This window comes from Lissotriton helveticus, chromosome 11 (genome assembly GCF_964261635.1).
Source record: "Lissotriton helveticus chromosome 11, aLisHel1.1, whole genome shotgun sequence".
In the NCBI taxonomy this organism is placed as follows: Eukaryota; Metazoa; Chordata; class Amphibia; order Caudata; family Salamandridae; genus Lissotriton; species Lissotriton helveticus.
In genome coordinates, this window is record NC_136072.1 from 14,587,140 (window position 1) to 14,605,740 (window position 18,601).

At 45.3% G+C, this 18,601-nt stretch overlaps 1 protein-coding gene across 1 annotated transcript in view; it reads left to right on the plus strand.

Annotated features, from left to right (window-relative positions):
* The window catches only part of LOC144792390 (putative cation-transporting ATPase 13A4), a 466,918-nt gene that overhangs the window by 261,263 nt on the left and 187,054 nt on the right, over nucleotides 1-18,601 (plus strand). Inside the window, exon 16 of the mRNA XM_078667375.1 lies at nucleotides 658-814. Coding sequence (XP_078523501.1) covers nucleotides 658-814 — 157 coding nt within the window. The remainder of the gene's footprint in view (nucleotides 1-657; nucleotides 815-18,601) is intronic.

An 18,601-nucleotide genomic window follows, 5' to 3' on the forward strand; every position in this document is an offset into this window, starting at 1 on the left:
CACAACCATCAGAGACTCTAGACCACCTCCATAGCCAGCGGAGTCTCTAGGTCACCTCCACAACCAGCAGAGATTCTGGGTCACCTCCACAACCAGCAGAGGCTATAGGTCACCTCCACAACCAACAGAGGCTATAGGTCACCTCCACAACCAACAGAGGCTATAGGTCACCTCCACAACCAACAGACTCTAGGTCATCTCTACAACCAGCAGAGGTTCTAGGTCACCTACACAACCAGCAGACTCTAGGTCATCTCTACAACCAGCAGAGGTTCTAGGTCACCTACACAACCAACAGAGACTCTCGGTCATATCCACAACCAGAAGAGAATCAGGGTCACCTCCACAACCAGCAGAGACTCTGGGTCACCTCCACAACCAGAAGAGAATCAGGGTCACCTCCACAATGGGTAGAGATCCCAGGTCACCTCTACCAACAGCAGACACCCACAGTCCCCTCTAGAACTAGGAATTGATTGTGGCTCAAAGCCATCTCTCAGCCAAGTCCCCTGGGACATTTGTGCGATGACATATTATACCTCCATTATGATAATTGTTTCCTGAACAGCTTATAGTGCCCAAAAAAATGTAAAATAGAAGAAATGTTCATCTAACTGTTCAAATTCATGCTCACGTAATGTTTTGCTTCGTCCTTAGGTTCCTGTTGAAGGCCTCGCCATCGTGCACCAGTTCCCATTTTCCTCAGGCCTACAGAGGATGTCGGTTGTCACACAAGTGGTTGGAGGCGACCAGTGCATGGTCTTCATGAAAGGAGCACCCGAGAAGGTGATCAGCTTCTGCAGACCTGAGACAGGTATTCAGAGACATGGATTAAAAAAACTTACCACTGAAATTGAAAAACATTAGGAAACCTTGTAGGGTAATCTGGTCCGTTCGCCATAAGTAGTCTTGAGGGCCCCTGTGAGCATCTTTATAAAGTTCTAGAACTCTACTTTGACTTGCAATATTTTTATTATGGAAAGTTGGGAATATTTTATTTCCTAAAATATGTTACCCGTAATAAATTAGACACAGAAATGGGGATATATTTAGAAAATGAACTACGGTCTGTCTCCATGTGAAACCTCCCCTGAATGTTTGTGGTTGGCGAACACCATTATCAATACCAAGAAATGAAAGATGAAATTTATGTAAAAATGGAATTTTGGAAAGATAACATATTACCTTATGGGGCCAGAACACCATTTAGTTACAGTTTGGTACAAGCATTGACAAACACAATATTTCTTGCCTGGGTTAGATGGCGTGATGACATCATATGCCACAGAAAATAAAAGTAATGTCAGTCTTTGTGAAGGATTGTATTTTTGCCTTGACAACTGACTCCACTCAGGGTAAGGGAGCAGTGAAGAGGTAAGAGTCCACCTGGCCCATCCAGTGGACTGTAAGCTACAATAAGTCTCAACAGATGCCAATGTTGAAACTGGTGTATAGAAATGGCAAAGCCAAAACAAATGTAGGCCTCTCTTGTGCTGCTAAGAGAAAGAGGCCATATTTATTGAGAAAGGTTTTATTTTACAAAAATGCTTGAAGGACTTCTAAAGCAGAGACATATTTTACTTCAAGTAATCTTTATTCTATTGTGGAAGGATGAGGCAGATGACTTCCTCATACTCCCGCTGCCTGCCCCAGAGAATGCTATTAGGCAAAAAAAAACATGTAAGTCCTCTCAGCAGCCCACAGAGCTCCCAGTGGAAGTTACCAGGGCTCCAGTCCACAAGCCAAATATGTTGAATGAAGTAAGGGTCAGCCACCAGCCCCTTAACATTTTCTCTTCCTGTTTCTGCAAGAAGAGACTTGGAGATGGCTATGACAGGCATGGTTCAACCAATGCAGGAGGTGCATTCACAGCCCTTTCTTTCTCCTACTGCATCTCCTTCATCGCCCTTCTTTTATAGGTGAGGCTTGGCAGCACAGCTGCCACTACATAGTATGAGATCAACCTCAGAAAGAGCTTTAAGAAGCGCTAACAGTACTACCAGGAGTGGGGCTTGGGCTCCGCCCACATGCTGTGAGTCAGGAGCAAATGTTTAGATTGGGCAGAAGATGTGTGCCTCCACAAATAAAGTTCCTGCCCGCCACACTGCCGTGATCATTTTGTTAATTTATCCTGCTGCCCAGGGTTGAACATCAGGGCTTCACATATGACATTGTGAAGCTAATAAAGTTTCTGTTATCACTACACAATGCTTGTTTTCCTCTGGCAGCAGCACTAACAGGAGGAGAGAAGCCATTAACTTTAGACTTCAGACTCAGAGTGCAGTTTTGTGTTTGAGAGTCTGGGGGTTTGGATTTTCAGGTCTGGCTTGAAGGTGCAACTGTCGTCTGACCCTTCTGACCCTATGTGATCAATGGGGCTTAGGCTGCATCCACAGGTTAGTTTTCCTGTGCACAGGATTTGATTGGGCCACATTTGTGTGCTTCCACTAATAACACTGCCTGTATTGCATTTTTTGGTTGCGTTGGTCAACTGGATGGGATCCTCCCACTTGAAACTAAATGGTGGAAAGACTGAGGTCATGACCCTGGGCAATTTTGACAACTCTGCACTCAGAACCATCTGGCCAGCATGTATGGGCCCAGTCCCCACCCCTAAGCCAGAAATAAAGAGCCTGGGCATCTGGCTAGACAACAAACTTACCTTCCAAACACAAGCCTCTAAAACGGTGGCAACCTGTTTTGGCCTCATAAGAACAGCCAGGAAAGTCCTTCCCCCTGCTCCCCCCCAAGCCAAGAAAACCATGGTCCAGTCTATCATTCTCTCCAGACTGGACTATGGTAACGCGCTTTATCTGGGTGCCACCACCTCAGTCATCAACCGTCTACAGGTCATCCAGAACTATGCAGCCAGATTGCTCACTGGAACTGGAACTCCCAAACTCTACTCAGCCAAACCCACCCTGCGCCTCCTCCACTGGCTGCCAGTGAAAGAGAGAATCAGCTTCAAGTCACTCTGCTTGTCCATAAATCCCTCCAGGGCAAAGGCCCCCCTCTGCTCTCAGCCATACTCCACCCCCATAAGGCCAGGGGGCAACTGCGTTCGGACGGTCTTCACCTCCTCGCCACTCCAAGAATGAAACGAGCCAGGAGTGGCGGCAGACTATTTTCCCTGAACGCAGGCAGACTGTGGAATGCCCTCCCCCTATATCTCCGAAACCAACCCAGTCACGGCATCTTCAGGAAACAGCTGAAAACCCTCCTTTTCACGTAATACTCCCCCCTGCTCTGTCCACTAACTGAGTAGCCCTGCCTAGTGCTGGGAGGCCTCTGGGTAGCCACGCGCTCTATAAATGTCCTTTCATTTCATTTCATAATGAGACATCAATGATAACAGCTATAGGCTTGATTAGTGTACAGAAAGATGTTAAACCTATAGGTTAGGCTTGTTCATTATGAAAAGTTATTACAAGGACAGTATGTCTGCCTTATTTATTGTGAAAAAGCATACAGTAAAGTCAATATGCCTCTGACAGTAGATTGTTGTCATGTTCTGTAGCACACCGTAGAAAGGTATTTGGTTATGGAATCTCACAAATTACACCATAGTCGGCAAGGGTTGTGGGGCCATATTATCAAGAACAGCGATAACATTATCGCTTCAGCTGCAGGAAAGTGCCGCTAAAGCGAGATAAGGGGCTTAATAATATGCCCTAGAGAATTCCAATAGAAACCCAGGTTTGTGGTCCTTCAAACCAGAACCTGGGCTTCTATTGGAATTCTCTAGGGCATATTATCAAGCCCCTTATCGCTGCTTTAGCAGCAGTGTCCTGCAGCTGAAGCGGCGATAATGTTATCGCCGTTCTTGATAAGAAGGCCCCTGGTGTTTGTCCTCCAATCTGGTAAACTCTGGAAGTAGAAATTCACTGTGATGATTCCTTGTAGGCTCTGTTTGAACAGGATGTATATTGTTTTGCCAACTGTAATTTTATAGATATTTGTAATTTTGCAACCGTATGCAACACGGTTTCCAACTCATGCACACTTCAGTAGGCCTCAGCTGTGTATAGTGTCAAGCAGTTGATGAACGTTATTGACCTAATCGCCTCGCTGGCAAAAGACATGACAGATTCCTTAGGTATGAGCTGTTTATAATGAAAAGTTATGACAAAGCTGGTAAGCTTGACTTATTTTGAAAAGAATGTGTGGAAGGTGGGTGGGCGTTTACGGTTGGATGCATATTACACTGTGCTAAAGCTTGTAAGCAGACCTTTTCTTACATAGAATCTAATAAATTACTAACTGAGCAAAGGTTTTGGTGTTGGTATAGCTCACTGGTTAGAGGCGGCAGCCCCGGGAGCAGAAGTCGGCCCGGGACCAGGGTTCGATTCCCAACGCGGCAGGGTCGTGGACCAGGGTCAGCGGAATCGACAATTCTCGCCTCGGTGCCTACTCTAACCTGGTGTCCCACACGGCAACTCTGGGCATTAGTTTGCCTAATCTCCACAACGGCCCCATCAATGCCGGGGATGCCTGGCTCCACCTTGGGGATTCCCAGTAGGGACCATCCCACAGGGAAAGCCAGGACGGGTTACCCAGCGGTATACAGCGCCGAGATGCCCCTATGCTGGGGCAGCTGTGCGCTTTACAAGTATACGACATTTAACATATAACGACATCCTCCAAAACAAACCATGAGGATAGTTAATTTGCACTATTGTAATCCTTATTAGGCTCCATTAGTAGGGATCTTATATATTGTGTTGACAACTGTATTTTGAACATATTTGTAATCCTACTGTGGTATACTTGATCGTTGCCTTGTTTGAAGGTTTATGACCAAGAAAAAGAGTTGGGTATCATGACAAGCCCCCAAAAAAAAGCTACAAGCCTGATTGGTTATAATGAAAAGTTATAATAAAGGCAGTAGGCCTGACATATTGTGAACACCATATGGCATAGTCAATAGGCATTTATAGGTGGTTTATTACTCTGTGGGAAAGCCTACAAACAACTATTTTGTTACATGGAATCTCATAGGTTACCATAATAGGCAAGGGTTTAGGTGCTGGTTACCCCCTCTGACAAATCGTGGGTATAGAAGATTTGCTGTGTTAGAATCCTTGCTAGGCCCCCATAGGAGAGGTATTATTATGTGTGGCATTATGTAATGTTGTATGCTAGATATGCTTATGACTGTATGCTTGCAGGGTGCCTTGTAGGAACGCTTAAAGTGAAAACTTGAGACCGCAGTTATTCAGGGAGAGAAGCCAATGATAAGAGATACAGACATAATTGGTTAGCTTGGAAATCAATTTTATACCATAGGTCTTATTTGTCTATATGAAAAGTTGTGATAAACGCATACGGCAGACATATCAATTGTTAAATATATTCATTAAAGTCAAAAGCCATTTAGGGGTTTATTATTATTTCTCGATATTAAAGCATATATATAGGTATTTTGTTACATGAAATATCACAAATTACCTTTGTAGTGGAGGTTTTTTATATTTTTTAAATTTATAATAATGCACCACCTTCAATTTATTATAACTCGTGCACCTCTGTACACAATCTTGTTACCTTACTCAGTACACTATATTAACTATAACTCGCCATTCTACCACGCACTGTGTTCTCAGAAATTATGCCATTTGAGATGTTACAAGTGTTATTGTGAATGCTATTATTTTACATTATTTATGTCATGTCATGTCGACATACCAGGTAACGGAGGTAACGGAGACTGCTGCGCTCCATCTCGCTCCTCAAACCAGCAATTATTTGTTTTTAAAGACCTGCTTTTAAAAATTCACGTTGCTCTCACCTGCTACACACCCCCTTCCCCGGTCCACCACTGACATCGTCGGATTGTTGTGGAGGGAAGGCGGGCCGGAAGTGAATACTACTTCCCCTCACCTCAGCGCGCAGGTTAGCAGGCTAGTTGCTCTGCCCAACAGGAGTACAAGAGCTGAGTACTCCCACGCGCCGACAGACTCGACATACCAGGTAACGGAGGTAACGGAGAGTGCTGCGCTCCATCTCGCTCCTCAAACCAGCAATTGTTTGTTTTTAAAGAACTGCTTTTAAAAATTCATGTTGCTCTCATCTGCTACACACCCCCTTCCCCGGTCCACCACTGACATCGTCAGAGTGTTGTGGAGGGAAGGCGGGCCGGAAGTGAATACTACTTCCCCTCACCTCAGCGCGCAGGTTAGCAGGCTAGTTGCTCTGCCCTGTCTCCCCTGAAAAGATCGATGCCTATCCGGTCGCGCAGCGGACGCGCGCAGTGGGCGCGCCGATGGCGCGCCAAAGGCAACCCCGTCTGCGCCCGTCCGTGCTCGGCCCGGGCCAGTCCCCCTGGTTCTCCAGCCCCAGGAAGGCTATGCTACTTCAGAGACCTTCTACTGCATCTAAACCCGGTGCATGCAGAGGTACTCTGCCCTCAGCTGTCACCTGACAAATACCGAGAAGGGTTAGTCACCTGTTGCTCTGACTGCCTACTACCTCTCCCACAAAACACAACTCTCCCACAATTGCCAGCTAGGCACCCTAATAACCACACTCGACATAATGAGAAATCTAACATACGTATGCCAGGCATTATCTCTGGTACTCTCCCTGGCCCTCGGAGGCAGGGTGCTCTCGGTTGTGGCCTGCTTAATGTAAGATCTCTCCCTAAACACTCCACCGAAATACAACTGCTGGTGGAGACGCATAGTTTGGACATGCTGTTTATGACGGAGACCTGGACCACGGAAAGACTGGAGATGGAGCTTGACCCAGCATGCCCAGTAGGATATAGAGCCCTATATAAACCCAGATCCAGGGGGAGGGGAGGTGGCACTGGTATCATCTTTAGAGACACCCTCAATATCACGCCTTTAGACATTGATGACGTCTCTGGTGTAGAAATACTTGGTTTATCTATTAAAACAATGACAGGGCTGGCCCTCACGGGCATGGTCTGTTACAGACCACCAGGAGCAATGAGTGCGCAACAACAGCTTGAGTTGATTAATGCAATCAATATCAAGGCCCTCACCCATACCCGACTCTTGGTCCTTGGAGATTTCAATCTCTGGGCCAATCGAAGGCTGGATACAGCATTTAACAACTTGATCCAGTCCTGTGATAATCTGAGTCTAAGACAATGGGTGTCCGAACCAACACACACGGAAGGGCACATTCTGGACATGATATTTGCGGAGGAAGGCCTGTTCACCATGGGGAATATAATGGTAGCGGGTTGGACGGACCATCATCTGGTCAATTTTAGCATGGAAATCCTAAATAAGATGGGACCGACCAAGGGCTCGCAAGGACCTTCCGGGGGAGAGACTGGAAAGGTCTGCTGAGAATGACAAAAACGGGACCTTTGTTCGATCTAGGTTACCTGGTTGATCCAGAGAAGCAAGTCACAGTGAACTATACTGCTCTCTGTGAGCAGCTCACCAGGAGGATCGACCAACTCGCCCCTCTAAAAGATATTAAAAAAAGAGGGAATCCCTCAGCCCCCTGGTACTCGGAGAAGTTGAGAAACCTGAAGTTAGCCTGCAAAATGGCCGAAAGACACTGGAGGAATACCTATGGTGAGAAAGAGAAAGCCAGCTCGAGCCTCACTTTAATAAAATATAAAAAGGAAATAGCTATGGCTAAGGCAGAATACTTTGCCTCTACCATCCTTAATAGCACCAATAAATCCAGGGATATCTTTAGGAGGTGAATAAAATCGTTGTGCCACAATTTCCAGTTGTCCCTGATATAACTGCCCTATTGACCATGATTCCAGCTTCCGCAACATGGTTTTCGGTGATTGACTTGAAGAATGCTTTCTTCAGCATCCCGATTGCTGAGGAGAGTAGGGATATTTTTGGCTTCAGTTTAGGAGGTCGAAGCTTCCGCTTTAAACGCGCTCCCCAGGGCTACTGTGAAAGTCCATCAATATATAGTCAAGCTTTAAAAACACAGCTTGATACGATTGTTTTACCTGATGGCGCTACCCTCATTCAGTATGTTGATGATTTGCTTGTTGCTGCAGATACTGAGAAAATCTGTAAAGAAGCCACGTTGTCTTTATTGCGTCATTTGTGTGATTTGCATCACAAAGTGTCTCTCTCAAAATTGCAATATTGTCGACAAGAAGTGACCTACTTAGGTCATCTATTATCCAAGGAGGGAAGGAAACTGACCCCAGAAAGAATTCAGGCAATAGAAAAATTGAGTGTGCCAAGAACACAGAGAGAAGTGTGTGCTTTCTTGGGTATTACATCGTACTGTAGACAGTGGATACCAAATTTTTCCTTGCTGGCCAAGCCCTTGGTGGCATTAACGTGTAAAGATACACCGAACCCCCTTCCATGGTCTGAAGAGTGTCAGAAAAGTTTTTCCAAATTGCGCACAGCATTATGTTCGGCTCCTGTGTTGGTACCCCCGACTACAGTAAGCCCTTTACATTGTATGTCCATGAGAAAGAGGGTTGTGCATTGTCAGTGTTGACACAGTTGTTTGGAGACAAGCAGCGTCCATCCGCGTATTTTTCGTCGACTTTGGATCAGGTAGCTAAAGCATTGCCGAGTTGTTTAAGAGCAACAGCGGCAGCAGCTGTTTCTATTCGAGTCTGCTGGTTTAGTGATAAATAACACGTTAATTGTGATGGTTCCACATGCAGTGGACACGTTGTTAAACAGAACCAAGACACAGCACTTAACTAGTGCTCGATTGTCAGGTTACGAGTTGACATTGTTAGCGAGTCATGTGCACATAAAAAGATGCAACATTCTTAACTCAGCTACGTTGTTGCCAATTGTAACAGAGTTAGATACTTCTGAACAGCATGATTGTTTTCTTAGAACAGAAGAAGAAACGAAAGGGAGAATAGACCTCAAAGATACTCCTCTTGCAAAGTGTGAAGGTACCTTATGGGTGGATGGTTCATGCTTCAAGCTTCCGAATGGTGATACGACTGCAGCATATGCTGTCACGACTTTGCATACAATTGTTGAAGCTGCACGTATCCCACATATTTCAGCTCAAGCACCAGAGTTGATTGCACTTACAAGAGCATGTGTGTTGTCGAAAGGAATGAAAGTGACTATCTATACCGACAGCCAGTATGCATTTAGAGTGGCTGACAGTTTTGGACGATTGTGGAAAGAACGTGCGTTCCTGACTTCACATGGAGCTAAGATACAGCATGGTCAGTTGGTGAATGAGCTTCTTGAGTCACTTACTTTGCCGTTGCAAGTTGCGATTGTGAAATGTAGCGCACACAAAAAGGTGACTGATGATGTTGGTCGTGGAAATGCATTTGCTGACGAAATCGCAAAAGAAACAGCGAGGAATGTGATGAGCCGAATGTATGTTGCAGGCCTTGCAAGATGGATTGATGACGTTGGAATGTGTGAAGACACGATAGAGAGTGTGAAATCGATTCAAGCTAAAGCTACAGAGAAAGAGTTGAGTGTGTAGAGAGAAAGTACGGGTAAAATGGATGACAATGGTTGCTGGATTGAATTGTCAGAGCATCAGAGATGGTTGTTACCCGATGCGTACGTGCTTGCAGTGGTTACAATGGCCCATGGAATGGCTCACATCAGTGTGAAAGGGATTTGTAAGTTGTTGGCTCTAGTATGGCAAAATGCTGGAATTCCTAAGTGTGCAGAAAATGTGGTCAAGAATTGCATGGTGTGTCTGAAATACAACCATGGTAGGGGAACCCCAACTCCAGCTGGTCATTTTGCGCCTCCTACGTATCCGTTCGAGGTTTTGCAGCTAGATTTTATCCACATGGAAAGGTGCAACAATTTAAAATACGTACTAGTTGTTGTTTGTGCCTTTTCAAGATGGGTAGAAGCATACCCCCTAAAAGACAACACTGCCTTATCCACAGCTAAAGCCCTTGTGAAAGAGTTCTTCCCCAGATTTGGAATGCCTAGAATGGTCTGGAGTGAAAATGGGAGTGAATTTGTGGGTCGAGTGATGAAGAAAGTATGTGAAGGGCTAGGCATCCAACAGAAGTTCCACGCTGCAAATCACCCCCAATCAGCTGGACTAGTAGAATGCTATAATGGCAAGTTAAAACTTAAACTGGCCAAGATTCAAGCGAGCACTGGTCTTAAATGGCCTGACGCTCTGCCCTTAGCACTCCTATCCACCAGAATGACTGTGCATTCGCGAGTGGGACTTAGTCCTTACGAGATCGTTTTTGGCCGCCCAGCCAACATATGGGGAGTGCCAAGGCCCACAAAGTTCAGTGAAATCGAACACCCTGTTTTGCTTGACTATTTGTACGAATTGACGGCTACATTGCGTGTTTTACACCAACAGGTCCACAACACTCTGCCTCAAGCCTCTGAAGCTCCAGGTCACCATATCGATCCTGGATCCTGGGTTCTACTAAAGAACTTTCAGCGAACAAAGAACGACCAGCCCAGGTGGACCGGCCCACACCTCGTCCTTCTTTCAACGAGATCAGCTGTTTGAGTGGAAGGAAAGAAGCACTGGATCCACGGTGTACATTGCAAGAGGGTGCCTTTGCCTCTGCCGTATGACCGGTGGGTCCAGACGGGTGTCGCCGACTCAGAGACTGAAACTGTGCCACGTTTTCTGCCTTTCAGTGATGCACTTATAAAAGGAACAATTACTGAAAAAGAGAGTGACAATATTTTGCAACCAGCTGTATCACCGTCAGTTCGATTGGACACTACAGAGCCTGAACTCCTGTTTCAGGACCAGACAGTACCTGGAAAGAAGCGCTATAATTTGAGGCCGAGACCTATGGACAAATAAAAGGTTTTTTTTCGCTATTTTTGAAAGTGCAGCTCTCCCGTCTGAGAAGCTTTTTTTTATTTTTGTTTTTCGACCCACCACCGGCGTTCCGCTGTAGGGTTGCGGTTGCCCAAAGTCTTTGGGGTGCAGCTGAAGACGTTAGGTCGACAGTTCTGGTTGGTCTAAGGGAGTTGCCCTGGACTGACAGAAGCATTCCTTAGCATAGAACACCCAACCATCGCGAGCAGCATATTATAGAGGATGGAGTTTTTCGAGATGGAGAGATCTGCCCAGGAAACGAACTTTAAAAGCAGAATATGTAAAATGATGACCAAGAAAAGCTTTTTGATAGTGTGCATTTTCATGTTATTCAGTGTAATGATGTTTTTGATAGGATATGTTTTATTCTCTTTTCAAGTGACATTTGCACCCACTACACCGCCTATACCTCCTCCTTCTACTGTTTCCCCACATTCTTATCAACCCCTTCCTGAACATGAATCTGCTAGGAGATTAGAGTTTATTAATAACTCCTTTGTTCAGCTTTCGCACCAACACCAACTAGTAATGAACACAACTAACTGTTGGGTGTGTGGTCTTATGCCTCACACAATGGATAAAGGTATTCCCGATCTGGTCCTGCCATTCAGCCACAATGGTTCTGTGTAGGCATACAGAACAATGTTCATCTATGCACATGAAGTCTACCCCCTACGTTCTGTAACAGACAATCCTAAGAATAGTGCTCTAGTTAAGGGTATAGTAGATATGATTAAGGAAGATATTTCCTATGAGACTATCCCGAGAGATGAGAAAATAGTATACATAGGATGGAACGTGACCGGATATGGAGCTACTCTGAGTGAGAAACAGCAAGCTAAGAGATCTTCCCCGATTTGGATTGTACCCCATCAGGGTCACCTGTGTCTGCAAGGTACTGGCAAGAATCCCAGAGCTCAGTTAGGGAAGAGTGTCTGTACTAAAACGTATGTTTTTGCATCCCAGACTTCCCCTTTGTTTTTAGCAGCTAAGGGTACCTATTTCATCTGCCATGATAGAGCCTATACATGGTTGCCCCCTGACTTTTCGGGCACATGTTTTGTTTCGTTCCTGTTGCCTCCGACCTACACAGCAGCGGCAGACTACCACAAGACAAGGATAGTTAGAGGTGTCTTGAGTAAAGAAGACACTGCAGGACAAGAATTTGGGGACTTCGTAAAGGGTTTCCTGCCGTTCTGGGGACCAATGGTTAACAGCAGGAACATAAGGCAATTGACAAGGGTGGTTGAATCCACCGTGGTTGAAACTGCCGGCGCCCTTAGTAACTTGACTGCTGAGCTCCAGTCGGACCGTCTTATGACCCTTCAGAACAGGGTCGCATTAGATGTCATACTTGCAGACCGAGGTGGGGTATGTAAATTGATCCAATCGAGTTGCTGTGTTTTCATTCCAGATAACGCTCCAACAGTGTACCAGGCCATCTCCAAACTGCATAAGATTTCTGAATCTATTCATGTGGATAAAGGAGATTGGTCGTTAATGAGATGGTTCTGGGAACTGATATCCGCCTGGGGGTGGAAAATTCTGATGGTCATTGGGATGGTCTTAGCCATTCTTTTCCTTTTCTGTCTGTGCGTGCAGTGTGCTCCTGCAATATGTGGCCTCTGTGCTACGTCATGTGTAAGGAAACCTGTATCAAGAGACGAGCTAAGTACTAGGATGATGTTACAGCAACATCTCAATGACTTTAGGAATATAGACCTGGACTCAGATTAGCATGAGGATAGGTTAATTGCCTATGTAAGGGCAAAAGGAGGGTTTGTGGTTCTGAAAATTCTGGACTCGTGTAATAAACTTTGTCGTAGTATAACGATTTTTATATCAAAAGACCGAGAATGGCTAGTACACTATGTACAAGCATTTTCGTCATATTCCAGTAACGATTTCACCTCGAAATCGTCATTTTCGTCCTGAACCCTTGGCTTCCATTTTGTGCACGGCAGCCATTTTGTGAGTTGCCCTCACATAGGCTTATAACTACAGCCAAATTCAATTCCCAAGGACACGTACACCTTAATTGACTTCTCTGTGACCTGGGCAAGCTGAAACCATTGCCCCAGGCCGAACCTGCCCGGCCAGTTCCTTTCCCAGTGGCCGAGCGAGATAGCATCAAGGCACAACATGCCATAAACCTTTTCATCGCACACACACCCTGCCTAATCTTGCTCACACCTGTCCCTGTTTCTTTACATATGTCTTGCTTTACGAGGAGGAGGTGCCCGTTTTTATTGGGGGTCCACCGATATCTGATGAAAATGTTGGGCCTTGCCGGGTAATTTGTTGTGGGCTGGACAAACTGAAATATGGGCTTGTCATCATGAGTCTGCTTTTTCTTTGTAGTGGAAATATGTGAATGGTACACAGTAATGCCAAGAATGTTTGCCTAAAGCCTAATATTTTGTATAAAAAGAGAAGTCTGGCTTTGTAAGATTGAGCAGTCTCCTGAGAATATACACACCGTGTTGTTGTACTTCTAGGACGCCTGTTACTTGGTTGCAGCCAATAAATTCGATCTTTGACTTCACCTAGAAGACTCTGAGTTTCTGTGTCTGAATCAGGAAAGTACTGGAGGTCTTTGGGTGTTGTCCCTGGCACCGCTGGGTTACCGGTTCAGTACCGGTTCTGAAAAACCCAGTACCTCAAAGATTCTACATACTACCTGCTATGGTTCATATTCATTACCTGGTTTGCGTTGCACTTGCAAGAGCGATACCAACTTTTAGTCATATGTTTGGAGCCACGCAAAGCCACTTTTCATGATTTTGAGTGGCTCCAAACATATAGAGTAAAGCAACGTAGCACAAATCGGTGCCCTAGGTAGGCATTCCATAAGCGTTGCAAGGGTGTTCTCAAGCAACTTCAATGGTTTTTGACGCATTCTCAGATTTAGAAGACTTAGTAAACCTGGGAAAGGCCCAAATAAATGCCTCCCAAGGGTAGTCATAAGAAGGAGAAATATCTTTATTTCTCCTCATTTTTAAATCTTTCTATGTTTGCTTAATTCTGTGGCACACATAGAGAGAGGAAAAATCCTCTGTGAGGAAGGGGGTTAGCCATAGGACCTGGCCCTAGGGACTCCATCCCCCAGGGTGTAAATAGAAGTTAAAAGGGAAGGAGGGCCAGACATCACCCTCCCTAACCCGTGTAAGGCTCTGGAGACTCCATCCCCTAGAGCTGTTTGTTTTTTAATTAGAGAAGAGGGGGTCATGCAACCCCCCTCCCTAAGGCCTATTGAGGCCCTGAGGAACCTATCCCCTAGGGCCATTTCTAAAAGTTAAAGATGTTTACGGGCATGGGAGCGTCATCCGCCATTGCCATTTATTTAAATAAAGGGGCAGGGGGATGCTCATCTCTCCTTCGTCAGGCCCTGGGTATCCCATCCCTCAGGGCCGTACATATACCTGAAAAGTTATGGGCCATGTGGCCTCCCTCCCTGTGACTCTTAAGGCCCTTGAGAACCCATTCTCCCAGGCTTATGTTTTTTTATGGGGGGCTGCCACCCCCCCTCCCTGAGCCGGTATCAGCTTCTGGTATCCCCTCCTCCAACAAAGTGGAGGGGGCGTTTGGCCCCATCCTCAAGCCTTGTTATGTCCTGGAGACACTATTTTATTTAAAGGAGAAGGGGCCCTTCTGGCCCTCATCTCCTGGCCAATTTAGGCCCCAGGGACCACAACCCCTGGGGCCCGGCTTGATTCTTAAGGGGAGGTGCACATGGGCCCCTCCCTGGTCTGATTTTGGCCAGGGAACCTCACCCCCTGGGTCTGGTGAGATTTTCAAGGGTAAGGAGGCACGCAGTCGCCCTCCCTGGGTTGATTTTGTTCCCTGGGACACCATCCCTGGATGCCTGGGGAAATTTTATGATGGGCTTAGTAAAATGACTAAACTTTCAGTATACCAATATGTCTTTCTCCTTTCCTGCTCACTGTATTTTTAGCTAATGTTCTCATCTAAGCTTCCTTCAATTTTCCTTTCTAGTATAGTGTCTAGAAGCAAAGCGTTATCTTACTGCTTACATATGCTTACAATTTATTTGATCTAAATATACTTTTAGATTCCACAACCTAATTAACATACCCGTAAATGCTCTTTACTGTTGTCCCAGTTTTATTTTAATGTCTGGTAACATCTGTCTTCATTCCAAATTGCGAGTTGTAACTCCTGAAAACCTCCTCCTCTCACAGTAGAAAAGCAGCTAAAAAAGCTACCCTTCACCATGGGCTCTTATTTATGCTGCTTTAGTTAACAAATTACAGGTTTCCTTCAGCCGCAGCCCATGCAGGTAAGAGCGGTGGGGCAGTGGGGTCGGGTGGGGGAGATTTTGATGGATGATGAAGAGGGAAAATTCATTATTTATTGGATTATTTCTCATCATCCGTCGAAACGGGATCCCCCACCCAGCCCCACCGCCCCAATGCTTTTGCCTGCACGGGCCGCAGCTGGCTTCCTGTCATCTTTTATTTTTGTTATGCCGCTACTAAATGGTCAGTAATTATTTAGACCTTTCCATGTTTCCTGTGAAGAAGCCCAATTTGGCTATTTTTTTTTCGTTTTTCCCGAATCCACGGATCCATCGTAACGCTCAGCGCAGGGTCCCCTGTAGCTTTGAAGTAGATTCACAGGTCTGAACAGGATTTGTGAGTGCGAGTATCTGTGTGGGTCTATGAGTGAGTGCGTAAGTGTGTAAAAGAGTATGTGTGTATGTTTATACTAGTCCACGCTGAGCATTGTTGCTCATTTGCGAATCTTCGCATGTAGAAAACCATTGTTTTGGGGTATTGTCAAATACATCAGTGTTTCCTCATTTTTAGAACCCATGGTGTCCTTCTACTTCATTACATCTCAATTTCTGTAACTAGGTACCATTCCCCGATATCTAAAATAGTGCTGCAACTTTCTAATGAGGTTGCGGCCAGGCAATAACAGCATTGCTGTTGGTGCGTGGATTCCTGAAGCACCGCGAAGGATTCGCAACTGATTCTCGGCTCTAGATATTTATATTTCTTTTTTCTTTAATATCACAAAAACTACCAAATGGATTTACACCAAATCACAAAAAGCACGCTTTCAGGGCCAAGATCTAGCTTTCTGCCAAATTTGGTTCAGTTCTGTTCAGCGGTTAGAGCTGCAGTTGGGTCTAAAATCTCAATGAGAATTTACATTAGAAACACACTATTTTTGACTGCCCCTTTTTCTCTGCCCCCGTTAGACTAATCACCCTGAAACTTTCCATGCACATCTAGACAAAGTGGGGCACTTTTTTGGAAAATTGCGTGCTGATTCATCAAACAGCGCCAAAGTTATACGCATGTCAAAAAAGCACCTTTCCTATGAAAACTAGGTCCTAACTTGTGGTAAACATGCGTTTACTCTAACATGGTGCGTTTCAGCCTTAACAACGACCTTACTCCTATATATATGTATATATTATTTGCAGAGTGGTGGTGGCCACTTTATAGTGAGGGTTCCACCATATCCCTACAGGGTCAAAGAGGGCCTTTGAGTCTGTTATGTTCTTCCATTGGTCTCTCTGAATGTCATTTACACTCTGGCACAGCAGCATATTCAGAATTGTAACTTTAAATCCGACTTTACAATTAAAGAAGATTTTAAATTACAATTCATTTAAGTTTAAACAGTATATCCCTATCTGATCCCAATCCAATGTTAGCACTTATTAAATGGAATAAGGTAACCCAGTGCAATGTAATGGAACAGATAGATCTTTAGGAGTTTTTCACTGCCAAGACATGTAAAACCTAATTAATTACATGTGTTATACTTTTTAAATACCATGCACCCTGCCCTAGAAGCTGTTAGGGCCTACCTTAGATGTGACTTAATAAAAGTACAAATTAAAGTTTAGGCCTGTCAAGATGTTAATTTTTCCAGGTTGAAACAGCAGTTTAAAAGTGCACTACAAGCGACAATGGAAGACCTGAGATATGTTTAATAGTGCTACTTAAGTAGGTAGCACAATGAGAGCTGCAGGTCCACTAGTTTCATTGTATTGTACAGACACTGGGTACATATTGTACCGTATACTAGGTACTTGCAAGTAACTTAAATGTGCCATTCAGGTGTAAGCCAATTTGACCTTGTTGTAGGGAGAGAGCAAGAGCACTTTAACATTGGTCAGCAGTTGTAAGTTGCACAGAGTCCGAAAAGCCTACAAAAACGGTTTCAGCAAGGGGAGTAGAGGCAAAACAGGTATAGTTGATTCTGCAAAGAATGTCAGGTCCAACATACCTGAAAATACAATTTATTTAGAAATGGTTTTAGAAGTAGACATTGCATTGCAATTTAGAAAAGGATTTGTTTAAGACTTCCCTTCCAAATTTTTGTTGGGTGTAAGATGTATCAATGTTTTGCAACCAGAATTCCAGGAGCAATCTATTGAAAAGTTACAGACACCTCAAATGATATTGAAACTCATTCACATAGGCGGCGGTCCCCTTCCAATAAAAAAAAAATGAGGCAGTAGCCAGTGGTACACAAACTGTTTTAAAGAAAATTACCTTTACTTTTTACACCAGGTCGTGTCCTTAAATGATAATGAATGCTGTAATATAGTTGACAGTCTAGTAGCTGGGGTGGGCGGAGCTAGGAGGGCTGAGGGGAAGAGGAGGAGTTAGAACAGGATGAGGGCAGTTAGAGTAGGGACAGGAGACAGGCTGGATGTATAAGAATAAAGCTCCAGTACTAATAACTAATAGTGTCTGTGGTTATTGTAGCGGGATGCTACAACTGGCGACGAGGGTGGGATGAGCAAGCCCACTACGTGCAGAACCCCAAGAAGACACCCTGTCCCCTGCAGCATCGAAAAGATAAAGTCTGCTGCTGTATGTGATGCTGCCAGCCAAAGGAGAGATAATAGTAGGTGACCCTGCCCCTCCTGTAATTGTGGGAGCCCAGAGGGAGCCGCTACCACGAGCGCTGAAGCGCTCGAGAAAAGAAGAAGCCTTCGCGCCGAAAACGCGAGCTCCGCCTGATGCGTGAGCTTTGGCACGCTGCCGGCACCGGAGAGCGGGAACTCCGAAAGTGAGCTGGGAGCCTACCCCAACCCAACCTGACGACTGTAGTGGCCAGAGAAGAGTGAATCCTGGGGTGGATCGCCCCACCAAGGTCTACTGCTAAGCGCTGCTGAGCGCGCTGAAATTTGAGCCCGGGTGAGGTCCGATGTCGGAAAACCTCACCCCCGATGCGTGAGCTTTGGCAGGGCGCCGCTGAAGGAGCGCGAGACCCTGCAAAGTAAGGCGGGAGCCCACCCCAACCTCACCTGATTGTAGCAGTGACCAGAGGGAGCCAAATCCGGAGTATGCTGACCCTGGAAGCAACTGCCGGTGAGTCCTGTGTGAAGAATCAGGTCAAGTGCAGAGAGAGAAAGTAGTGCCTGCAGATAACCACGGCGGCCATCTTTGAGTCAGGCAACTCTTGGGACATCATCCCTGTGCGAACTGTAGGCGGCCATTTTGAAGTCAGGCAAGAGGCTGTAAGCAAGCATTGGTTGAAGCAAACAAACAAGCATTGGCAAGAAAAGATAAACAAGCATTGACGAGAGCAAAGAAACAAGCATTGGCGGAGACCAAACAAACATTAGCAAAAGCAAACAAGCACTGGTGAATGCCAAGAAACAGGCATTGGTAAGGCAAATAAATAAGCGTGGATAACGGCGCGTGAACAACAATGAACAAGTCTTGGCAACCAAAACAGGATAAGCACGAGCAACCACAAGAGTGACTTAACAAACATGCATTGACAAAAACAAATGTCAGCACGGGTGGAAACTCGAACATTGAGAAACGCAAGCGAA